This window comes from Cynocephalus volans, chromosome 10 (assembly GCF_027409185.1).
Source record: "Cynocephalus volans isolate mCynVol1 chromosome 10, mCynVol1.pri, whole genome shotgun sequence".
Lineage (NCBI taxonomy): Eukaryota > Metazoa > Chordata > Mammalia > Dermoptera > Cynocephalidae > Cynocephalus > Cynocephalus volans.
The window spans coordinates 56,190,372-56,215,599 of record NC_084469.1 but is presented as its reverse complement, the minus strand read 5'-3'; the positions used below and the strand labels follow the sequence as shown (position 1 = coordinate 56,215,599).

Below are 25,228 nucleotides of genomic sequence, written 5' to 3'. Positions count from 1 at the left end.
ACATGCAAAGCATCAGGTTCAGGCATGTGGGACAGAAGAGGGGCCACACCACAGTATCCCTCATCTTTCCCCACACTTGCATCCGTGATCCCTGGAGTTTTTCTCCCCATTAATCTCTGTGTCTCATCCCTTCTGCCTGGGTTCCCTGCTGTTCCCACGTCTGTGTTTATGCAGACCACCAAAGCAGAAGTGGGGGACTGGAAACAACAGCAAGTAGAGGGGTGGAAAGGAAAAACGAGCCTATCGATGTTGCCCATACAGACCCATTTATGCACATTATGGCTCCAGAATAGACGGGTGGATAATAAGGTGGATGGATGAGAAGTTGGGCGTATGGCTGGATGGAAGAATGGGTGGGAAGTTGAGTCTACATGTGTTGATGCAGGGAAGGAAGAAAGTATACGTAGATGTATAGACAGACAAGTGGGTGGTTGGGTGGATGGATGGTTAGACGGAGGGCTGGATGGTTAAGCGGATGGATGGATGGATGATAGATGAGGGATGGATGGATGGATTGATGAGCGGTATGGTAGATGCACGGATGGATGGACAGAGAGAGGCACAGACAGGCAGGACTAGAGTGTATGAGCTGTGGGAGGGACCACAAGACCTGGAAAAGGGTAGCCCAGGGAGGTACCCACACGGTGCCCATTGAAGACATAGGCCAGCTCATCGGCTCCCAGCTCTATGTCAGGCCGCAGCTCGGGCCTCGCCCAGCCCACTCGCATCTCGCCCGTGGTGACTGCCTCGAACTCAAAGTACCAGCGGCCACTCTGCACTGCATAGGATTTCTCTGCCCGGAAGATGCGCACTCGGTCCCAACGAGACTGGCTCTCCACCTGACCTACAAATGAGGCCAGGCAGAGTCAGAGAGGCTGGAGAGACCAGAGAAGGTAAGGGTCTTGGGACAGGGAGAAGAGGGAAAATTTCTTGGTGTTAGAGGAGAATTGGGAACCTCAAACTAGTCAGAGAGAGGTAGGAAGGCTCTATTGAGAGAGACCCCCATCTCATTAGCCGTCAGAGCTCTCAGAGAACAGAGATACTGACAGAGACATAGAGGGAGAAAGTTGAGTCGGTGAACTGGTCAGGGTTATGGTCTGGGGTTAAGGGTCAAGATTAAGGTCAATGTTTACAATCAAAGGTTAAGTGTAGAATCAGGGGGTCAGAGTCAGGGGATTGGGAACCAGTGATAGGTTAGGGGTCATGTTAGGGGTTGGGGTTAAGGATCCTCTTAGCCCTTGGTTGGGTGGCTCCATGTTATAGCTATCGTCCAGAGATTGGGGGTTAGGGGTCAAAGCTGAAGGTCAGGAATCAGATTCAGAGGTTGGGGTTAGCACTCAGTGGGCTCTTGGTCTGGCGGCTCAGTGTTGTAGCCATAGCCCAGGAAGGGGTGAGTCAGGTCAAGGGCAGTGGTCAGATCAGGGTGAGAGGTGGGGTCAGGGTAGGGTCAGAGTTGAGAGGAGAGGTCAGTGCTCACTTGATATTATGGATGCAGCCCATTTAAGGGGCTGAGTCAGGTCAGAGATCAGGGGTCAGGATGGGGGTCAGGGTAGGAGTAAGAGTCAGGGGCGAGGGTCAGCACTTACTGGGCTCCTGGTCAGGCGGCTCAATGTTATAGCCGTAGCCCAGCAGGGTACGCACGGCCTGGCAGAGGCTGTCCCGGTTGCTGCGCTTGGTGGCCTCATCCAGTAGGCGGTAGGGCACGAGGCGAGGGTTTCGGCGTGCGGGGATGTCCTGCACAGCGCTGTAGCTCCAGCCTTGGGCCACACGGTCACGTGCCCACACATTGTGCCCATTCTCTGCCAGCCGATCCACCAGTGTTGTCTGCGCAGGCGTCAGCCGCACGTGGCTCAGGTCCAGCGGGGCCGGCTTGTACCCGTTGCTCATCATATACCTGCGGTGCAGCAGGGGCTAGTGGGACGAGGCCTTCACCTCCACTTCTGGGCCTGTGCCCTGGGATCCCTGACTTCTGATCCTTGTCTCCAGGATCCCATGCTCCTTAGTCTTCAGCTTGGCAATTTCTGATATCTCTAATATCACAGTGCTATGACTCCCTAGAAAAAGCTTTGAGATCCCTGACCTCTGACTTCAGGATCCTGTGACCCTCGCAAGGCCTTTGACATCACTGACTTCTGGCCTCTGCGACCTTTTCATTTTGATTTTGGGAGGCTTATCTTTGACCCTAGCACTCTCTGACCTCTCACCTCTACCTTTGAGGTTTCTTACTTCTGACCCTAGACCGAATCACTTCCAAACTCCTGGCTTTGGAGACTTCTGAACTCAGGACCCCTAATCTCTCCCCTGTAAGTTTAGGATTCCTTACTTACAACTCCAGCAAACTCTATGTTCTCACCTTTTACCCTTGACCCCTTGCTTCTAACATGGAAATGTCACCTCTGCTTTCTCATTTTCCCTGACTCCACGGCAGGCCCTGACCCTGACCCTGGATCTCAGATTCACTCCCACTCTCTTTCTGGAACTTTTTACTCCTCAATCCTGGACACGCACCTCTGACTCCAGAGCCTTGACCCTACAACCTTCATCCTAACTCGTCGCCCCTTTGTCTCTTACCTCAGCCTCCCCAGAAGACCCCTCAACCGTACCAGACCCCCGCATTCCCCAGGCAGAACCGGGATGCCCACACTCACGTCTTGGGGAGTTTTGTCTTCTTCAGGTTGTCCTCCGCCTTCTCGTCTGCCATGCCCACATGGCAGCCCAGCGCCAGCAGAGTCCTGGAGGATGGACGGGGGAGCGGGGGCCGGGGTTATACCCCACAGAGCTCTCCTGGCCCCTCCTCCCCTCAGCCTCTGCCACCTCGGTCTCTGCGGCTCGGCTCTCTACGTCTCCTGCTCTGGCTGTCTAGGTGGCTCTGTCCCCCTCTCTTGCAGGCTTGGTCTCTGGCTTCTGTCCTTTCCTGCTTCTGCCTCTGTTTCTCCATGTTCATGTTTTCCTGTGTGCTGCTTTCTCTGTTACTTTCTGCATCTCCCTTTCCATCCCTGCCTGGTCTCTCTCTTTCCGCCTCTGTCAGTCTGTCTCACCGTCTCTGCCCCACCCCCAATCTTCTGTCTGTCAGTCCCTGTCTCACTCTCTCTGTCTCTCCTCCCCACCTGCCGTCGGCCCCAGCCCCTGCTGCCCTGGATCCCCCTCACTTGAGCGTCTCCCCCGACATCTGCAGGTTGTAATTCCTCTCGGGCTCTGGTAGGCTGTGGAAGTCCACAAGACATGGGTGCAGCCTCTTGTTGTCATCCCGAACCTGGAGAAAACCCGGGATCAACTCCTCCTCGGGTTCCCCTTCACTCGCCCCAGAACTCCCAGACCGTGATCCCTGACCTTCAACACTTAGTTCTGCCAACTGCAGTCCAAGGATCCCCTGGTGCCCTGAAGTCCTCCCCCCAACACGGGCCCCTCCCTCCAGTGAGCTGCTCCACTCCTGCCACAGCAAGTGTCGCCTGCCTCCCGCAGACCGCAGGCAGCCTCACCGGGCCGTAGGTCCAGCCCTGCTCGATGCGGGTCAGCGCCCAGAGTTCGTGGATGTTCTCCGCCAGCTTCTCCCTAATGCGCTCCAGATGGGGGGGCAGGACAATCTGGGAGCAGAGGGACATTTTTGAGGTCTCTGGGTTCCCTCCACCCACCTCCATCTTGACCCTTCTTCCCAAGAACATGCGTGAGCCTGGACAGGTTCCCCCAGAACCACTTTCCTGTTATTCCACAGCCCTGTTCCCCATCCCTTGCCTTGTCTCTGGGATTGATGCCCAGGTGAGTAAGGACTTAGCATCATTAGAATTAAGGAATTATCTGGAATAAGTCTTTCTAGCCCTGTGGACTGGGAGCTCCATGAGGGCAGGGCCTGGGGCTGCCTCTGTCTCCCCCAAGTACTCCTATCCCTGTGCAGCCCAGAGCCAGACCCAGACGCAAAGGAGATTCTCAGGAAATGTTTGGTGAATGAATGGATGTCTCTTTCCTTCTCTGTTTGATGAGAATCGTCATAATACTTAACTCACAAGGATTCAGTGAAATCATTTACGTAAACTACTAAATGGTATACAGTTTATAAAAAGGCCTGGTACACAGAAAGTGCCCGATCAATCCTGGTGGTGTTGGTGCTCTGCAGGCAAGAGATGATGATGGTTTGGGAGGGATGTCCAGAGGGCCAAGTGGGGCTGATAGGCCGAGGGGCTGGGTGGAGGGAGGCATCCAGCATGCAGCCCAGGGCTCTGGCCCAGGGGCAGGGGACAGGGAGGTAACATCACTGCTACTGCTAATACAAGTCACTGTACTGAGTGCTTACTGTTTACTCAGGACTGTGCTGAGCACTTTGCATATATTGACTCATCTAATCTTCACAATAATGCGAGGAGATAGGTCCTATTGCTATCCCCTTTTCCTCACAGATGAGGAGACCTAGGTAATGGAGGTGAAGTCAGGTGCCCAGGGTTGCAGGGCTGAAAATCCAACCCTTGTTCTCAGGCTCTTAAACACAACACATATTCCCCCCGTAGGGACACACTTGGAGGGTAAGTGGGGAGCGCAGAGTATAAAGAGGCCTGGTATAGAAGAGGTGCCCAACAACTCGCAGTGGGTAAGAGCACAGGTTTCAGGATTGTACACCTCGGTTCCCGTCAGCTGTGTGACTTGCACAGGTTGCTAACTTCTCTGGGCCTCACTTTCCTCAACTGCAAATCAGAAGCCATAACAGTCCTTTCTTTATGGGGCCATAGTGTGGACTCCCTGAAACTGGAATTCTGCCTTAAGAGAATCCTTTGCCTTCTCTGTACCTCAGTTTCTCCATCTGTTAAACATAAGGTTCCCCCCTTCCAGCTCAGCTCCCCACCTCTCTGACTCCCAAAAGAGCCTGCCTCACCAAAAATCCTTGCAGGGCAGGCAGTACCTGGACGGTGTCCACAGGATAGGGCACAAAGTCGGTGTGTGAGAGGCAACGACTGGGGCCCACCAGGTGGGGTCCACGGGGCCCCTCTCGTCGATACTCCTTGATGGGTTCAAGATGGAGACGCTCTCGAGGGAGCACAGCCTCATGGCATGGAGCATAGCCAGGTGGGGGGAGGAACTTGAATTCACCATGGCGGCCACCAAGGAGGAACCGCACCCTGGGAGAGGAGAATGGGGATCATTGGCGGTAGTGAGGCTGGGGCTACAGGGGAGAGTCTGTGGTCAGTGGGAGATAAAGGAGCAGTCCTGGGATCTGTGGAAGGTTCACAGCGTCATGGAGGTCATTTGGGAGTCAGAAAGGAAAGTCTAGAGTCAAAAGAATACATAAGGGAATGTCATTGGAGACTCAAAAAGGAAAGTATGGGATCATGGGGGAGTTAAAAGTAGGAGGGTCTGCAGTTATTACAGAAGAGTTCAGATTATTGCAAGGTCCTTTGGAGGAGACCCCAGGTCAACAGCATTTGGAGATATTGGAAGTTTTAGGGAGACCAAGGAGAAAGTCATTTAGAAGTCACTGAGAGTTTGTTGTAATTATGAGATAACCACAATTGTCACTGAATGAACATTCAGTGAGCTTGGGGTCATTGGGAAAGGACTGGTTCATTAAGAGTTCTTTGAAATGACTGGGATCTGGTGGGTTAGCGCCGTTGGTTACAGTGTGGTCCTGATAACACCAAGGTCCAGGGTTCAATCCCTGTCCCAGCCAGCCACCAAAATTTTTTTAAAAAGAAAGCAATGACTAGGGTTATGGAAGAGGGGTGTTACTGGGCAAGTCTGGTGCTATTGAAAGGTCACTGGAAGATGCTGGCATTATTGGGAGGTTATTGGAAGAGTATGGAGTCATTGAGAGAGTCTGAGGTCATTGGAAGGTCACCAGAAATGTCTTGGGTCATTGAAAAATCATTAGGACAGTCTGGGGTCATGACAAGGTCATTGGAAGGGCATGGAGTTGGGGAGAATCTGAGGTCATTGGGAGAGTCTGGGATCATGCAGAGGTCACTGGGACCTTCACGTGGGGTTTCTGACCACCAGTCAATCCTGCGAGTAGGCTGCTGTGTCCTGGCCTCACAGGTAAACATGGAGTGATTGCGGAAGCTGTCTTGGGTCAGTTCCAGGTCTGAGGGCTGACCACAGGGCAGGGGCAGTCCTCACTTGACACCAGCTGAGAAGCTCACGACAGGGAAGAAGAGCCCATCAAGGTTGAAGGCCTCAAAGACGCCCTGCACAGGACAGCCATTGATGCGGAAGGAGATGGATGGCACACTGAGATCCAGGCAGCAGCTGACCACATCCTCAGGGGCCAGGAGGTGCTGCCCTGGGGAAGTCACCGGACGTGCTACGTGTCCTGCACCGGGGTCACCAGGGAGGAGTCAGAGGTCAGAGATCCCATGGAACCAATGATATCAAAACACAAGGGATAGATATTGGAGGATCCTGTGGGGACTGGATTCTGGAAACTAAGGGCAAGTGCTCCCATGGGTGGTTCTTAGCTCTGAAATTAGGGGCAAAGGTCAGGCTTCCCCTGAGGTTAGGATCCTGAGAGCTGTGGGGTCAGAGATTAAAGCCCTCCTAGAGTTAAGATTATGGAACCTTCAGAAGTCAAAGATCAGAGGTCATAATAATCTGGGCAGTCTTATGGGATCTCTAGGGTCAGAGGTCATACCTCCTCTGGGGTTAGAGTTCTGGAGATTATAAGGAAGCAGATCAGGACCAGGATTCTGGAAGCTCTAGGTTTAGGGTCTCATGAAATGAGGAATAAGGGGTCAAAAGTTGGTCTCTTCTGGGAGTCAGGATCCCAAGAACCCCAAGGTGTGTGGTCAGAGTCTTGGAAACTCTGGGGTCAATGGTCAGGGGTGAGGGTCCCCTAGAAAGGTCCAGGTACCTGTCCAGAGATGCAGCCCATCAAATCCGTAGGAATAGAGGTCATCGCCGACCCCGTTGCCGCCCCAGCCCTCGCCGCCCCCAGGGTAGGGGCTGTAGCCCTCAGTGAGGGCCCAGCCCACCCGCAGGTGGGTGGCCTGTGCTGTCAGAAATGGAGCCACCTCGTCCACCATCACCTCAAAGTACCATTTGCTGTACTGGGTGGTGCCCTCTGCTCGGCCCACAAAGATGTTGGGGCGGATGCTGTGGGAGAGACAGGACAGGAGAGGAGGATGAAGGAGATGGAGAGGAGAGCCAGGATGGGGAGGGGGATGCGGAGAAAGAGAGACAGAGAGACATCAGAGGACAGAGAAGAGAAAGATGGGAGAGAGACAGAGACAGAAACAGGCAAAGACAAAAAGAGAGAACACAGAAGGAAAGAGAGGAGCGGGAGACACAGGCAGAAATGCAGCCAGGAAGAGAGAACAAGAGGAGTGGGACCGAGGGTGAGCGGGTGCAAGAGTGGACATCTGTGAGGACCGAGTGTCCATTCTGGGAGGGAGAGGGTGGGAGGGACATCCAATTGGGTGTGGAGTCTCTGGATCAGGGAGAGGGCTGAGAGGTTCTGAGTTCTGGGGGGTCAGGTTTAGGAGCCAGACCTGGTGACATAGTTGATGAGGTTTGTCTGCAGCAGAAGCTCACGGCCAGGGAGCAAGTTCTCAGTAATGAGATCTTGGTTGGAGCGCACGGCCACGCCATTGCATACACACAGGGAACATAGCACATCCAGAACCTGGAGGTCAAGGTCAGAGGTCAAGAGGTGTGAGGGCACCAGGGCAGGGGTCTATGGAAGGACCAGGATAGGAAGCCAGAAGGAAAGGATAGTGCATCAGGACAGGATATGGACATTTTAGGTGAGAGGAGGTGGTGAATGAGGAAGGTCAGGGATGTCAGGGGTCAAAGAAGAAGGTCTGTTGAGAGGCTTGGGAGTCACGTGGGTTGGGTTAAGACATCAGCAATGTGAGAAAGTAGAGATTGGAGTGGTGAGGTAAGAGGTCAGAGCGCAGAGTGAAAGGGTCAGTGACAAACAGGAATTGAGATGAAATTTCAGGTCAGCAGGGGTTGCAGACTTGTGTCTTCAGGGGCTGGGTGGATAATGTAAATGCGTGAAGTGGTGAGAAATAACGCAGTAGGGACTGCAGGACCTGTAGCAAACTGCTGAGTGTATGTGCAGCCCACCTAAAGGCTGTTAAATTTGAGAATTTTAAGAACATTTCAGAGGGCTGGCCAGTTAGCTCAGTTGGTTAGAGCACAGTGTTATAACACCAAGGTCAAGGGTTCAGATCCCTGAACTGGCCAGCACCAAAAAAAAAAAAAAAAAATTTTTTTCAGAGATCTAACAAAACACACATGTAGCCCAGAATCAATTTCAGAGCCAAGAGTTTGAGACCCTCATGTTGAGACGGAAGCATGTGGGAATGAAGTTCAGGTAAGAGATGAGATGGAGGAGGGAAGAGAGGGGAATGAGAGGAGTGAGAGTGAGTAGAGCTCCAGAGCCGTGGGGAGAGGTCAGGGTTCAGAGTTCTGGGGACGAGAGGTCAGGAGTGAGGGGCCGACCTTGTGGTTCCTCCCGTGCTTGTCCAGGAGGGAGATGATGGACTTGATGTGGTTCTCCTGAATGATGTTCAGGACCTCTGGACTCTCAATCAGGACACAGTACAGCACCTCCAGGATGCCTGCCCAGGGGCCAGAGTGAGAGGCAAGGTGGCCGTGGCCCTCCCCTCCCCCAAGCCTCTGTTCCGGTCCCCCTGGGTTGTCCTACCAGACGAGGCCTCCAGCCGATCCAGCTTGCTGACCAGCCAATCCAAGTTCGTGGAGAAGAGGGCACAGTTGGTACGATTGCCACGAATCAAAGAGGCTGAGGATGGCAGAGGGGTCAGACGCAGTGGGACTGGGGATCTGGGGTGCTCTTGGGGAAATCAGAACCGGGATCCCTTACCCAAGAGTTCATAGAGCAGATTCACAATCTCTTTCCAGGACTCAGCTGCCTCCTCCCCTGCAAATTCAGCAAAGTGGGCAGCAGTGGTGTAGACATTTAGGCGGTCAATGCAATTCAGGACCAGGGAGAGCATCCCCTGAGGTGGGGAAAAGAAAGGGGATCATGATAGGAGTCCCAGGCCCTCCCTTCCTTGTCTTTCTTGGATTTACTAATTCATAGTCCTTCAACAACTAGTGACTGTTCCCAGATCCATGTTCTCATTCAATCCCATTAGCCTCCTCTCCCCCTTAGCTCCCCAAATTTGTTCTTATCATCTCTGCCTCTATCCCCAACATAATATATCCTATTAACATCAGGAGTGAATTTGTGCTTCCCCTCCCCACATTTTTCTCTCTGTCCCTCTCACTTCCAAGCACCCTACGTCTGGTCCCAACTGGCCCCGTCCACTCTCCACACCAACCGTCACAGAGATTTTTTTCACTTTCTCTTTTTTTACACTTTAATCTTTTTTCTTCTTTTATTGTGAATTATAGCACATACAGAAAAGTGCATAAAACATATAAAATTGATTCTCATTAGTTAAAGTTTCCATGAACACTAAGTTATCAAATTCTGAATCATTGATCCTAGAGGAAATACAGGGAGTCCCTGTGAGTCTCTGGTCATAACATTTTCATCAACCAATCATTACATAACCTTGTTTGTGTGTGTTTCTGCTTAAAAACACTTATTGTTGATTCATTAACATTAAATTCATGGCCAACAGCACAATAACTCAAGCCTGAACAAAGCTTATCTAACACATATTTTCTCAGGAAGGCACATCACAGTCTTCTTGCACTTAGGAATGCTGGACAGCACTTCAGCCCTACACTTGGGAGCCATTTTTTTTTTTTTTTTTTTTTTTTTAAAGATGATCAGTAAGGGGATCTTAACCTTTGACTTGGTGTTGTCAGCACCACGCTCTCTGAAGTGAGCTTACTGGCCATCCCTATATGGGATCCGAACCCATGGCCTTGGTGTTATCAGCACCACACTCTCCCAAGTGAGCCACAAGCTGGCCCTTGGGAGCCATTTTAAACATTGAAATCAACAAAAAGGACAAAAATGCAAAAAATTTGGCACTAAATATACTGTGAAAAGGACACTTGTTTTCAGGATGAGTGCTGAAACAAGAAGGCAGAGCTTTCCCTTGTTCAACCTCAGCTGGGATCATGTGCATCAGACAACTCAAATTTTCCACCACTCTGCACATGTCCAGAAATGACCGCAAAAGTGCTGCTAGTATTGATTTCGAGGTTACAAGTAAATTTTAGCCAGCAGGCAAATTTGCAAACACAGAATCTGCAAATAATGAGGATCAAATATATACAGTTTAGCAAACAAATCTAAAGAACACATGCATCACTGTGACTCAGGTCAACAAAGAGAACATTGCCAGCCACTCAGAAACCCCCTGGATCACACAGACCTTCCTGCTAGGGATAAACATTGTCCTGACTTTTATGGAAAGCCCTTCCTTTCTTTTCTGTTTTTACCTCCTTTGTATGTATCGATAAACAGTCTAGTTGAGTTTTGCCTGTTTTTGAACTTTGAATGTACAATAAGTATTCTTTTGTACATGGATTCTTTTGCTCGATATTATGTTTTACAATATAAGCTCATTGTTGCATGTGGCTGTGGTTTGTTTTCATGTTCACTGCTCACTACTATTCCGCTGTATGGATATGCCGTGTTAATGGATCATTCTAGTGTTGGTGGACATGTGGGCTGTTTCCAGTTACAAATATTAAAAATCGTGCTACTGTGACAATTGTTGTATCTATATTATCCTGGGGCCCATGGTACTAGTAGGAGAGGTAGTGCCTCATGGTAGAGAGCATGACCAAGTTGGAGTCACACAGATTGGCTCTGTCACTAACTAGCTGTGATTTTAGAAGACCTAACCCTCCTGTAGTTCCCAAAGCCACAGTCCTCACCATGGCCTGACCCTTGTCATTCTCCTCCACTCTTGCCTTAGCCACCCTGCTCCAGTCACCTCCTCACTGTTTCTGGAACATGTGAAGCACACTCCCACCTCATGGCCTTTGCACTTGCTCGCCCCTCTACCAGTTGCTCCTCCCACAGGTATACACATGGCTCCCTCTCTTCCTTCCGGTCACCTGCCCTGACCACTCTATTTTAAGCTGCAAAACTCCAGTAGGCCTTATCCCTTCTCTACTTCATTCTTCTCCTCAGCACTTATCACCATCTATGCCACATAATTTACTTATTTATCTTATTGATTATCTGTCTCCTCCTTCCATGTCAACTCCGTAAGGACAGAGATTTTTGTCTGTTTTGTTCGCAGCTGGTATATTTATCAAGTAGATGACTGTTATTTAATCTCTTCGAGTTTCAGTGACCCCAATCTGGTATATGGGAATTACAATCCCCCATGGGGTTACTGGGAGGATATAATGAATATAGAGCCCTCAACACATAGTATGGGCTAATTCAAGGTAATAATAACTACTATATAGCATGTACTATGTGCTAAGCGCTTTGCTTACACTAATTCCGTTCCATAAGTACCTTATGTTATTGTTACTACTATCATTTCTGGGTCTGCCCCCCCCCATCACACTGGGAGCCCCTGGAGAGGAGAGGGGCCAGACTGGGTGCCTTTGAATGAACATGCTCCTGCACCACCCAGTGAAGGCATCCGACCCCCTGACCTTTGTCTAGTCCCCTCCTCCGACCTTCTTGGCCCCTCCCCCCCGACCCTGTGGTGAGCGGAGCCCCCACATCTCTTCCCTTCGTGCTCTCATAACACAGACTCCCAGCCCCTGACCCCAGCTGAGGACCCTCCCTACACTCCACTCCCTGATGCCCAAAGACCCACCTCTGGTCCTGCACCTGCCACGCCTCACTCTGGTTCTGTCCTCCCACCCCGTAGGCCCCGCCCCCACAGACACTGCCCGCCCCCCCAGTCGGCAGCCACACCCCGCTCATCCTCTGACTGCTTCCCCAGCCCTTGCCCTGGCCCTGAGCTTCACACAGGCCCCGCCCTTCATCTCACTAGTTTCCTCTCACAGGCCCCGCCCCTGCTCGGCCATAGCCCCGCCCCCGCCCGTTTGCAGAGGCCCGCGTCCCTCCGCTCTTCCCCTGCCCGGCGCCCTTTCAACCTCGACTTCCCCGCCCCTCCCAGGCCCCGCCTCCTGCGCTCGCAGATCCCGCCGCTGCCTCTCCCCGCCTCACCTCCTCCTGGAAGAGGCTCTGGCGGTTGCGCAGGCTGCGCAACTTGCTCTGCTTCTCCTCGTGCTGCAGCTCCTCGGAGGGCGGCTCGAAGTAGCCGATGAGGTCCTGCAGGCTCAGGACGACGCCCTCGATGGGCAGCGCCTGGCCAGCCGGCGGCCCCGAGCCCCGTGGCTTCCCGCTGAAGCTGTCCAAGCCCCTGCGGGGATCGCACCGTGGTCAGTCTGGCTTGGGACTGAGACCCGCCCGGGCATAGGCACAGGGGTCATGGAAGCAGGAGTCAGGGCCAAGGAAGTGCAGGGTCAAGGGTCTAGGTGACTGGGTGTGAAAGTTAGGTGGTGATCAGGATGTGAGGTCAAAGGTCATGATTGTTGCGGTCAGACTAGGGTCAAGTGTATAGAGACCAGCAGTTTAGAGGTTAGGGGTCGTGTGTATGTTAGACAGGGGTGTGAATGTTAGAGGTAGAGATTAAAGGGTCAGGAGCATGAATGTCAGGAACACCGGGGTCACTCCGGGCAGGGTGGGCTGGCTGCTTACTTGATGAACTGGTTGTACAGGGCAGCAGTGCTGTGGATCATGCGGGCAGCCTGGGATTCCTCCTGCTGACAGCGGGTCAGCGACAGCGCATCATCCATGTGGCCTTCCTGGTGCAGCATGGCCTGGGAAAGTAGGAGGACAACGAGGTCAGGAGGGGGCCCAGCCACCTACAGCCATGTCCCCCCAACTTCTGCTCAGACTTTAGTCCTGCAGCTTCCCCACCCCACAGAATCTCTCCGCCAATACCCTCCCCATCTTTCTATCCCTCTTCATCTGTCTCTGTGTCTTTCATTCTCTCTCTCCTCTGTCTCTGTCTCTGTTTGCTTCTGTCTCTCTGTCTCTCACCTCTCTCCCACACATTGTCTCTTTCTCCCTGCCTCTCCCTCTCTGTCCCTGTCTATATCTCCCTCTCTCTCTGCCTCTATCTCTTTTCCTTTCTCTCTCTCTGATTCTCTCTTGTCTGTCTTTGTCTCTTTTCTCTGTCTCTCCATCTTGCTTGTCTCCAGGCCAGATCCTCTCTACTTCTATCTACTACTGACTTAACATCCCCCTCTAGAAAGCTCTGACGGCATCCCGAGCTTAACTTGTCCCAGACAGAATGCCTGACCACCTTTCAGCGAGGCGAGACCCTCACAGCTGCCAGCTTTGCCCCGAGCTGACCGTCTCAGGACCTCTTCCAGTCCTGCGGCTGTCAATACCATCCACCTGCTGACGACTCCATGTCCCGCCTGGCCCAGGCCCCAGCTCTACATCCTTGGCTCATGTATCCAACTACAGGCCTCATTTTGTGCAAACGGTTGCCTCACCAGGCTTGCCACTCATTCACTCAGCAAGTCTTTATTGAGTGGCCCTGTTTTAGGCACTGGGGGTAAAACTTAAGATCCCTCCTTCTGAGCTGACACTTGACTGTCCCCAACTCAGTTAATGGCGCTTTCTTCCTTCTAGTTGCTCAGGGCAAAATTCATGGCATCATCCTCAACCCCTCCCCATCTCTCACCCCATGTCCAATCTGTTGGCAAATCCTGTTGTCTCCACCCTCAAAATACAACCAGAATCTATGACTTTTCCCACTCGACAGTCCCCACCCTGGTCCTGTCCACTGTCATCTCCTATCTGTTTCCCCTACTTCCTGCTTCCCTACTCCAGCTCTACTCTTCTTCCCCACAGTCTGTTCCCATGAGCAGCCAAGGAACCTTGTGACCCTTAGTCAGTTCACCTCCCTGCCCTGCTCAAAACTCTCTTGTGGATTCATCTCACTCAGGATAAAAATTGGAACCTTCCCCATAGCCCACAAGGTCCCACACAATTTGTTCCCATCTGCTCTCTGTCCTCACTTCCCACTACTCGCCCCTTGCTCAATCTGCTCCAGCCACACGGGGTCTTGTTTCTGTTATCGCAAACAATCATGTTCATTCCAACCTCAGGGCCTCTGCACATGCTGTTTCCTGTCAAAAGTAACTTTCCCACTCCTCAGCTGTAAAACTATGTACTTCATTAAAGGCAGTTTATTCACTATTTCTGAGCACTGGGAAGGAAGGGAACAGGTATGTATAGCTCATTTACTTTTACACACATATCCAGAACAACTCGGGTACTCAGTAATTTGTTGACTGTTATTCTCAGCCTGCCATTACCTGTCTTTGTTCTCTCTCTGTCTCTGTCTCTATCTTTCTATGTCTCTTTGTCTCTGCCTTTCCCTCTCTATATTTTTCTTTCTTTGTCTCTCTTTTTCTTTCTTTTTTCTCATTTCAGTCACAGTTTTTCCCTCAGTCTCTGTCTTTTTCTCATTCCCAGCCTCAAACTCCCAAAGGCTCAACCACGGCCACCCCCAACCCCCTTCCTGCCCCTACCTGCACCCCGACCCCTTCCCCCTGCCAGGCACTCACCTTCTTCTTAAGCACGCCAAGCCGCAGGGCCTTGGGGTCTGGGGCAGCATAGGTGAGCCACAGGCCTGAGGCCACATGCTGTACAAAGCATAGTGACTCCCCATACTTGATCTCAGGGGGGCCCATGCCCTCTACGTCCCGCTTGGGGGCCACATCCAGCTTCTCCTACAGAGGCAGGGGACAGAAGTCAGCCTCCTCCGCCTGTGCATTTAATGAGGGAGCTCCATTGATGGACTGCAGAGTGTGGGCTGGGGCAGGATTTGGGGTTCCAGGTGAGGGAGGGTGGCCTAAATGCCACTGACCTTGGAGATGCGGAAGCAGAAGGAGGTAGCCTTCGTGTGGGCCTTGCTGGCATCAACCACCACGAGACCTTGGTCCTCGGTGAGCGCCAGGTACCGCCCGGTGGTGACATGCCGGATTCGAAGCGGCTGGCCCCAGCGCAGGTGGCTCCCACTCCAGCTGCAAGGATAAGTGCAAGGGGAGTCAGAGGACCCTCTCAATCCTCCATGGACACCACAGTCTTGGTCCAAACCTCTTCAAGCCCCCAACCCTCTTCCAGGGCCCAAAAAACCTTCCTCAGGAACCCCAATCCTCTCTCGGGTCCTCACAGCTTCCTCAGGGCTCCCCAGATGTCTCCAGTGCCCCCAGTTTTTTCAGACCCCTACAATATCCAATTTTCACTCAGGACCCCCTGATCTCACCCTCAGGAACCCCCATCACCATCCTCCATCAAGACCTCTTTTTCCTCCAGGACCCCAGGGTCCTTGAGGACCTTCATGTCTTTCTTGGGCTCCCCAGAGTTTTCCTCAAAACCCTCCAATCTCTTCCTCAGCTCTAAAATGCTTTCTTCCCCCCCGGCCCCCAGCAGACCCTAGCCTTTCCCCCAGCCTATCCCCCCCACCTTATTCTCAGTGGCTCCAGCCTCCAGAGGGAGCGGGCGTGAGTGCACACAGCTCCCCCCTCGTAGTAGACAAGTCTGGGAACACAGGAGAGAGGGAGGTCAGGGGTTTAGGCTCCAGGCCCCCAGCATCTGGTCCCTACCCCAACCCCATTCATAGGGTCCCAGCTTCCCAGCCAACCTTTGTCTCCCACTCCCACCCCAGACCCCAGGCCCTCTTGTCCCCAGCCCAGACCTGCGCTGGTCCTCACTGTCAGCAGGGGAAATGGTCAGACACTCATCCATGTGTCCATGAAAGAGGCGGAGGACATGGCCCCCTGTCACATAGCCTGGAGGGGAGCAAGGGAAGGTAGTCACTGTGAGGCTGGAGCCCCAGGAAGATCCAGGAGTCAAGGTGGAGTCCAAGGGTCCTGATTTTCCCCTGTGGGAGGCTGAGGGCTGGATTTGGGGGCTCTCAGCTAGAGGTCTGAGTTTCAGGGTATAAAGTAGTAGGCTGAGATTTGGGCCAAGTTTGAAGCCTGAAGTAGGGAAATGAGATTTGAGGTCTGAAGTCACGGACCTAAATTTGGGGGTCTTGGTGGGCAGGGCTGACGTTGAGGGGGTTGTGGGTCTGTGGTTTAAGGTTCTGAGTTTGGAATTTTGAGGTTGAGGTCAGAGTATGTGGTCAGAGGTTTAGATTTAATGTTCACTGGTACTGAGGTCTGAGTTCCAGGGCTTTGGTTTTGGGGTCTGGGTTTGGAGGTATGATGGATGCATCTAAAGTTGAGTTCTGGAGTTAGGGCCTGAATTTTCAGTATTGATTTTGGAGGCCTGAGGCTGGAATCTGAGGTTTGGTGTCTGAGATTATAATCTATTGTTTGGAAGTCTGGGCTTTGTGCTATGAGCTTGGAGAGATCTAAGCGCTGTTGTTAGAAGTTGATGGATCTGAGTTTCCGGGTCCAAGCTTCATGATCTGTGATCTGAGTCTCAGCTTGGATCTGGTTGAGGATTCTGAAGTGTTGGGTATGAGAGTTGGGGTCAAAGTTTTGGAGTGTTAGGATGGAAATCTGAATTCAGGAGTGTGATTTGGGGAGTTTCGTTTTTTGAGATTTGAAGTTAGAATTTGGAAGTCTGAGGTTGGTGGGCTGAAGTTGGGAGTCTGAGTTAGGGGTCTGGGTTGGGGATCTGAGGTTTGAATTTGGGCATCTGGGTTTAAGGAGCTGAGGTCACAGTCTGAGGGTTGGGTTCTGAGGAATAAGTTCCAAATTTGATGTTCAAAGCCTTAGATCTGAATTTCAGCATCTAACCTCTATTACCTGAGTTTGGGATGTGAACTTTTGGAACTATACTTTGGGGTCTGAGTTTGGGAGTCTGATACTGAGTTTTGGGTTTGGGAGTCTGAGCTCTGGGGCTCCAGATTTGGACTCAGTTGGAGATCTAAATGTAAGGGCCATATTTTGGAGATCCAGGTTTGGAGTATGAGGTTCCAAGGCTCAGTTTGGGCATGTCTGGGGGCAACACTGAGGGTCTGTTTTGGGGGTCTCAGCTTAGGGGCTGGCGGTTTGGGGTCCTCACCCTCTTCACAGCCAGAGCAGATGGGGTTCATGTTCCACAGGGTCTGCATGAAGGAGGCGTCAACCTGGAGCTCCCCACTGGCTGTCGACAGGTGCTGGGGGCAACCAGGTTGTGGTGGTCAGAGATTACTGGTAGGTGTGGGCAAGAGTCCCAGATTCAGAGGTCAGAAATCAGGGGAGCATGCCAGGAAACGGGCAGAGTTGGGACAGAAAATTAGAGGTCATAGATCAGGAAACCAAGATCAAGTCAGAAGATAAGGGGTCAGAAATCAGAAAATTGGATGTCAGAGATCAGGAAACTGGAAATTGGGAGTCAGGATGCTGGGAGCTGGAGACCAGGCAGGCAAACCACTGATGAGGAGTTGGGACCAATCCCATGTGCTCCAAGCCCTGGGAGCAGTAGGAGCTGCAATGGCAGTGGGATGGCTCACCAGATACCGCTCAGAGGAGACACTGACAAGGATAAGGTCGTCCCCCACGCGGACCTTTTCTCCTTCGGACCTCTGCTTGGAGGCTGGGTGCATCGTCCACCAACAGGCCTCTCCTATGGGTGGGGGTGGGATAGGAGCTGGCTGTCAGGATGATGGCTTCCCAGAACGCTCTTCTCCAGTGCTTTCCCAGATGGTGAGCCTTCCAGGACCTTGGCCCACAATTCTCCCATGGCTGTCACCAACTCTCTGCCTAACACTTCCCCATTCCTGCCCGAGACTCTGCCTAGAGTTCTCTAGTATGCCCAAGTGTCCCTGTCTAGAATGTGTCCACCCACACCCCCAGATTCTCTGCCCAGTGCCCCCACTCCTGCCCCCAGAGCCATCTCATGCCTGCCTCTGGAGCTCTGCAGACCTCCTGCCTCCTGACTCCCTGCCTGTGGAGTCCCCAGTATCCCCTGCCTGCTCCAGCCCCTGTACCTGTCGCATCCTCCTGCAGTCCCACGTCAAAGGCCAGCTTGTCAGTCATGGAGCGGGAGGTGGTGAGGCAGCTCAGATACTAGGGTTGTACAGGGGGGTCACTCAGCCTCCTCTGGCAGGCACTGCATGCCCTGCTCCCTGCCCACCCCCCTGCCGATGCACTCACCATGCGGCTGTGTGCATGCCGCAGTAGGATGGCATGGCCATACAGGAGCGTCCTGTGTCCCCCGCCTTGGGACGACTGCAACGGGAGAGGGGGGGACAGAATAAACACAGACTCCCAGACTCTTGAAATCCCCAAGACATCTGGCCTATTCACAGGTGGGAATATGCTCTCCATAAAATACCATGTTGGAAGCCTCAGCTCAGACCCTCAACAGATTCTCTGCCTCAGTCTCCCCATCCATGGAAGCAGGGGCTGTGTCTCTGAGAAACCTGTGGATGGGGTATTTTATTTCCCACGAAGTCCACTCTGTCCTCCTGCCTCCTTCACCTGGTTGACCAGGCCCCAAAATTGCTCAGGGAGGATGAACTCATCTTCCAGGAGCATGGGGACACTCAGGGAAGCTGCAGTATCGTATGTTCCAAGGACCTCGGCCCCCTGTGCCCTAGCCTGTCAGAACACAGCTGAGCTGCAGCTGGTGTGCACCATCACAGTTCTAGCAGTTGTCAAATATGTGAACATCACCTGTCATGATGAGGCGGCCACCCTGTGCTGCCACAGGTGGAGGTACACTGATTGCTCGATGGCATCATGCCTCCATCACAGCTGTCACATGCCCATGCTCTGAGGGGACCATGTTATGGGGCCATGTGATCACATGGCAGACCCACTCCTGGACCAGAGGGGACCCACACTTGGGATAGGGGGAAGTGAGGGTAAGGGTCCCATGCGGAGAGGAATCAGGGTTGGGAGAAGGATGGGAAACAGAAGGAGCAGGCGGGGGAGCTGGGGCTCAGAAGCCCCCGCCTCCTTTCTTCCTGCCTGCCTGGCCTGTTCTGGACTCCACAGCCCCTGACAACTGGGGTGGGAGAGAACTTCCCAGCACCTGTGTGCAGGATGTGGGCCCGAGAAGCAGGCCTGGGGTCAGGAAGGGTGGAAAGGACACATGACACCCAAGGCTAGACCTACCCACTTATCCAAATTGAGGGCCTGTGGGGGGCAGGGCAGAGAGAGGAAGAAGAGCAGATGGTAAATGACCCCCAGGTCCTCTCACCCCTCCCTGTCCCCATGCCCTGCCCCCAGGGTGGGAGCCTCACCTCCACACCAGCCTCCACGGTGTTGGCTAGCATCTCCTGCAGGGCTCGGACTGAGAGGGACTGCTCCAGGGTGAAGCAACAGATGGCCAGATCGGGGGGCACATTCTGGGGTGGGTGGAGAGACATGAGTGAGCATCATTTCCTGGCATACCCCCTCCCCTAGTCTGAATGCCCACACTCCTGAGACACACAGACCCCACTCCAACCCCACAAGAAACCCCTGCCCTCTGCCGCCCCCATCAGAATATCACAGAACACACTTCTATGCCTCCTCCCTCAAACACCTAAACCCCACCCAAACTCTGTAGAAGCTTCCACACTACCCTCTCTACTCAAATACCCCACATCCCACCTAATCTCATAGGAAGCTTCAGTTCCGTGCCTCCTCCATCGGACGCACTGAACCTGCTCCAACTACAGAAAACTTCCCCTGCAGATAACCCCCAATCTCTCCAATCCCAAAGGAAGCCCCACGTCCTGCCTTCACCATCAATAGTCCCAGTTTCTGCCTTTTCCCTCAAACACCTATGGACAACACTTCACAGTCACACAAGGTTCCAACCTTATATCCCCCTCCTCAGTCTCCCACCCCGGTCACCTCTGACTCCTAGACACTCTTCCCCTTAGCCTCGAGCTCTATGCCCCTCTCAGACACCTGCTCACACAGACCCTGAGACCTCCCCTATCAGATTCCACATCCCCTCTCTCCTTCAGCCCCCAGTCCCTTCCCTGTCAGCCCCTGCCCCATCCCCCCAGGTCTCTTCCTCTCTCAGTCCCAGAGTCTACCTCATCCTCAGACACCAGGCGCCTTCCACCTCTCAGCCTCCAACTTCCCCCCACCCCCCAGACATCTCACTGCCAGTTTCCCCCTGCCCTTCCAGCCCTTTAGCCTGGGATCCAAGGCCCCCTGCCCCTCAAATCCCTACCCCATCCAATCCCTGCCCTCTCAGACCTGTCCCCCCTCAGCCCCCTGCACCCTCAGCTGCCTGCCCCTTCAGACCCCTGGCCCATTGGACCCCTGCTCCTCAGACCCCTGCCCCCTCAGCCCCTCTCCCCTCAGACCTGTTGCCCCTCAGCCCCCTGCACCCTCTCATCCCCCTTCCTATTCAGACAGCTGCCCTCTCAACCCCCAGCTCCCTTCATCCTCCTGCCCCCTCATCCTCCTGCCCCTTCAGGCCCCTGCCCCTCACACCCCTGCCCCCTCACGCCCCTGTCCCCTCACAACCCTGCCCCCTCATGCCCCTGCCCCCTCACACCCCTACCCCCTCACACCCTTGTCCCCTCACACCCCTGCCCCCTCACACCCCTGCCCCCTCAGACCTCTGCCCGCTCAGACCCCTGCCCCCTCAGACCTCTGCCCCCTCAGACCCCTGCCCCCTCAAACCTCTGCCCCCTCAGACCCTGCCCCCTCATCCTCCTGCCCCTTAAAGCCCCTGCTCATCAGACCCCTGCCCTCCCAGCCCTCTGTCCCCTTAGTCATCTGTCACCTCAGCACCCTGCCCTCTTAGATCCCAGATGCCGTCTATCCTTGGAACATCAAGTTTCAGACCTTTAGATCACCTTCCCTTCAGGCCCCAGCTATGTATGATCCCAAAGCCCCCACATCCCTCAGATGCCCTAAGCCATCCCCATCTCAGGCCCTAGTTCCCTTCCTGTAGGGCCCCTCCCCTCTAAAACACCCAGCTCCCCTCCTCCTCAGACACAAGGTCCTCTGCCCCTTCAGACCCCCTCCCTCTTTCCCAGGCCCCCTCCCTCCTAGCACAGACCTGGGCATTGCTGGTAGGCTCCAGGAAGCAGAGGCGGTTGCCGAAGCCCTCGGCAGCCAGACAGAGCTTGAGTTGCTCCTTGAGCACAGTGGCGCTGCACTGCAGGACCACCTCATCATCCTGGGGGGACCAAAGGGTCAGGGGTTGCTGGTGGGGCCTCGCTCAAATACCACAGACACCTCATACTTCAGGCCACCCACCCCACCCTTTCCTTATGAAAATGATAGTGACCAACAGTACCCGCCCATACAAGCCCATACAGCTGAGCCCTCTGCCTATTCCTAACATCCCCATGATATAGGAGCTAGTGTCATCCCCGTTTTAAAATGGGGAAATTGAGGCTGGAGGGGAGACATTGATTGCCCAAGGACACACAGCTGTAAGAAGAGGAGTTTGGATTTGAACCCGAGTCCAGCTGGTTCCAAAGGTCTTCCAAGTGGGGTCTGCAAGGTGACCGATTGGAGGGTGGAAAATATGAGCACCTCAAGTTAAATTGCTTTTTAAGCTCATCCTTCTCTAAGTTTTCTCTTTTGCGTACTGTTTTAATGGTAGCTATCATTGGGCCGGCTCGTGGCTCACTCGGGAGAGTGTGGTGCTGATAACACCAAGGCCACGGGTTCGGATCCCATATAGAGATGGCCGGTTAGCTCACTGGGTGAGCGTGGTGCTAACAACACCAAGTCAAGGGTTAAGATCCCCTTACCGGTCATCCTTTAAAAAATAAAATGGTAGCTATCATTTATAGAATGCTTCCTAATGGCACCTGAATGCAATGTCAGAGCCTGGATTTGATCGTGGGTGGAGGGGGTAATGCCAGAAGGACAGCACTGAAACGACTGGTGAAAGTTGAATAAGGACTGTGAATTAGAAAATAATATCATATCCATGCTAAATTTTCTGATTTTGTACACTCAATGTTACAATAAAAGAAAAAAACAGTAAATAAATAAATAAGTTCATACATACATACGTAAATTTTCTGATTTTGATAACTACACTCTGGTTTTGTAAGAGACTGCCCTTGTTCTTAGAAAACATGCATTTTAGTATTAAAGGGTTAACGGCATCATATCCATAGCTTGTCTCAAGCAATTCAGGAAGAGAAATATGGAAAGAGAAAGAGAAAAGAAAGAAAGATAAAGGAGATATAGCAAAATCTTAATATTTGGGAAATATGAAGGCTATATAAGAATTCTTTAAACTGATCTATGAGTTAGAAATTACTTCAGGATTATGAATTAGTAAATTTTTGTGTGTGTGTGTGGCTGGCCAGTTTGGGAATCCAAACCCTTGACTTTGGTGTTATAACACATAAATTAAAATTGTAAATAAAATAAAATGCTTTAAATTCCTTTTCTGTGTGCTAGGTTCCATTCCAAGACCTTCACATATATTAACTTATTTAATCCTCATGACAACACTATGAGATAAGTCCTGTTATATAAACAGGAGAAAACTGAGGCCCAGAGAGGTGAAGTGACTTTCTCAAGGTCACACAGCTGGTACAGGAATAACTGGGATTTGAATACCAATGCTGTGGCTCTGTACACCACACTCTTAAAACACTAGCCCACCTCTTAATGTATTACTATAGTAGTCCATATCTAACATTTATAACTAGTAAAAATGTACATAGGGGTGCTCAATGTTTTTTCTGATAGGGAGTCTCAGTCAAAAATGATGGAGACCCCAGCTCTTAACCCTTAGCTCTTAAACAGTGATTATTCTATTTTAATGCAGCAAAAATAGGTTCAAGAAGGTTAGGTGTCCTGCCTGAGGTCACACAGCTTCCAGCCTTCCAAGCATATCACACAAACATGTCCCCGTACTGGGCTTTGACACATGCGGGCAGCTCTCAGTCTATCCATCCAGCTTGGGAGGAGGGAGAGAGGCACAACATGATGGCAGGAGCCCCCAGGACTGCTCTGTCCTGTGTCTCCTAACCCTGACATCCTGACACATGCCAGGAGTTTGTGTATCCATAGTAACCATCTAGCTTGTATTTATTAAGAACTTACTCGCTGCTACGCCTTAGTCCTAGGCACTGACTATAGAGCAGCAAACAAAGTAAACAAAAATCCCTGCCTTCAGTGAGCTGACAACCTCATGGTGCAGACAGGCAATAAATGGATAAATAAATTCATAATTTTCATATCAGTGATCAGTGTTAAGGAAAAAATAACCCAGAGTGATGTAAGAGGGTGGCTTTTGGGGTGGGGATAACATCAGTGAGGGGGTGAAGTGACAGCGTCTCCAAGAAGGTGACATTTGAGCTAAGCCTTCTCCAAGTAATGAGAAGGAATTGGGCCTGTTCATATCTGGGGGAAGAATGTTCCAGGAAGAGGAGCCGCCTGTGCAAAGGCCTGTGGCTGGAGGGTTCTTGGGGTGTTGAGGACTAGCAAGGGAGACAGGGTGGTGGTGGCAGCAGGAATGAGACGCAAAGTGGGAGAAGATGAGATCAGAGAGATAATTGTATGGGCCCCCTGAATCTTTATTGTGTGTATTTTTGTCCTTGTTTTCCAGATGAGGAAATTGAGGCACAGAGGAAAAAAAATAAGAACCACTTGCCCAAAGTTAGGAAGCAAGCAAATGGCAAAGCCAGGATATAAACCAGAGACAAAGGGCCTAATCATCACATCATTGATTCTCAAACTTTCTCTGGCATCAGAATAAAGGGGAGGTTGTCTGGTATCTGGCTAATAATATAGCTTTCCTGCCACCCAGTTCCCCCACCCTACCAGCACCACCACCAAGAGCCTGATTCTGCAGATCTGGAGTCAACAGAGAATCTGCACTGTAACAGAGGAGGAGGTTCTGACTTGGGACCAGGCTTTGAGGAACCCCCGCCTGGGCAGGGCTGGAGGTCACCACCTATCAAAAGGAAATGAAATCAGTTTGGGGTGCTGTGGTCAGCATGCTTAAAAAATGAAATAAATAGAGCAAGAACAGAAGATAGCAATATGCCATCATGCTGTAAAGACAATTCACATTTTATGAAAGTTGTTTCAGTTAAAAATAGGTGAATGTTCATGGGGGTTGTCCATAATACCAAAAATTGGAGACAACCCATATGTCCATCATCAGGTCAGCCAATAAACAAACTGCAGTGTACTCAAACAATGGGATACTGCTCAGTAACCCAAACTCTCGATACATGGTGCATAGATGAACATCAAAAATATCATGCTGAGTGTGCTAGCCAGTTAGCTCAGTTGGTTAGAAAGCAGCCTTGTAACACCAAGGTTAAGGGTTTGGTTCCCTGTACCAGCCAGCCACACACACACACACACACACACACACACACACACACACACACACACACACACACACACACACACACACTATTGTGAGCAAAGGAAGACAAACAAGCATACATTGTATATGAAACACTAGATGTGACTAATGGAATCTATAGTGATATAAAACAGATGGGCAGGATGATTACTGCAAAGAGCATGAAGGAACTTTCCCAGGCAAAGGACATGTTCTATGCCTGGATTATGATGGTGGTTACATGGGTGTTTACAGTTTATCAAAACCCATTGAACTATAACACCTAAAATGGGTACAATTTATTGCATGTGAATTACACCTCAATAAAGTTGATCTTTATGATGTCTATGTACATGTGCATGTACTAGGGCACAACATAGAATATGTTTCTTATTGGTGGGATGTGGTGCAAAAAGTTTTGAGAAAATCACCACACAACTTCAATAACATTCAGAAAAACAGACCAAATCTGGAGCCAAAAGATGCCAGGGCCAGGCCTCTGGAACCCTAACACTGGCTACCTTGGCCAGTTTGAGCCCAGTTTTTCTTTGGTGAAAGTAGGAGGGCTGGGCCCCAGGGCCATCCAGTGATGCCACTTCCTGGCCTTGACCTTGAGTGATTCTACCACTTGAGCGTTGGTTTCCCTCAAATCCCCCAGGGAGATAAAGATAGGGCCCTACCTCAGAAGATAGGGCAGCAAGGATATAATTAGATTCCTCAGGAGGCCAAGGCCCTGGGCACAGGGCCTGGTGTAGAGTGACTGCTCAGGGGCTGATGACCATGGTCATGGTCTTATTAGGGCTGGAGAGGAGGGGAGGGCCCAACCCATGGTGTCTGCTAAGGGGCTGGGGTTGGGGCAAGAGTCTAGGCTGAAGCTAGGCTTGGTCCCGTGGCCTCATGTCCAGCTGTCCCCATCTTTCACTACCAGCCCCAGCTGTTGGTTCCTCCCTCCCAGGAAACGAGACCCAGCTCGCCATGGTTCTATTCTGGGGCCAGAATGCTGTGTCAGCATTTCCTGCATGGCCCCACAGCCCAGGGGGAGAAGAGGGGCTGATGCAGGGTCAGCAGGCCTGGCCTGGAGGAGAGGACATCCCCTCCCATACT

The 25,228-nt window shown here is 52.0% G+C and overlaps 1 protein-coding gene across 3 annotated transcripts in view; it reads right to left on the bottom strand.

Moving 5' to 3' along the window:
- RYR1 (ryanodine receptor 1) overlaps positions 1–25,228 on the bottom strand; it is a 115,654-nt gene that overhangs the window by 89,323 nt on the left and 1,103 nt on the right. For 2 of the 3 annotated variants that reach the window (XM_063112129.1, XM_063112130.1), the window contains exons 2-26: positions 20,852–20,971; positions 19,086–19,190; positions 18,958–18,978; positions 17,992–18,066; positions 17,826–17,904; positions 17,349–17,461; positions 16,919–17,012; positions 15,600–15,693; positions 15,368–15,442; positions 14,769–14,925; positions 14,467–14,631; positions 12,581–12,702; positions 12,047–12,242; positions 8,807–8,942; positions 8,630–8,725; positions 8,425–8,543; positions 7,467–7,600; positions 6,830–7,071; positions 6,100–6,292; positions 4,889–5,105; positions 3,480–3,584; positions 3,150–3,253; positions 2,649–2,732; positions 1,587–1,894; positions 642–844 (exon numbers count right to left, since the gene is read on the bottom strand). In XM_063112129.1, coding sequence (XP_062968199.1) covers positions 642–844; positions 1,587–1,894; positions 2,649–2,732; positions 3,150–3,253; positions 3,480–3,584; positions 4,889–5,105; positions 6,100–6,292; positions 6,830–7,071; positions 7,467–7,600; positions 8,425–8,543; positions 8,630–8,725; positions 8,807–8,942; positions 12,047–12,242; positions 12,581–12,702; positions 14,467–14,631; positions 14,769–14,925; positions 15,368–15,442; positions 15,600–15,693; positions 16,919–17,012; positions 17,349–17,461; positions 17,826–17,904; positions 17,992–18,066; positions 18,958–18,978; positions 19,086–19,190; positions 20,852–20,971 — 3,357 coding nt within the window. The remainder of the gene's footprint in view (positions 1–641; positions 845–1,586; positions 1,895–2,648; positions 2,733–3,149; positions 3,254–3,479; positions 3,585–4,888; positions 5,106–6,099; positions 6,293–6,829; positions 7,072–7,466; positions 7,601–8,424; positions 8,544–8,629; positions 8,726–8,806; positions 8,943–12,046; positions 12,243–12,580; positions 12,703–14,466; positions 14,632–14,768; positions 14,926–15,367; positions 15,443–15,599; positions 15,694–16,918; positions 17,013–17,348; positions 17,462–17,825; positions 17,905–17,991; positions 18,067–18,957; positions 18,979–19,085; positions 19,191–20,851; positions 20,972–25,228) is intronic. The other variant, XM_063112131.1, reaches the window with a different exon arrangement.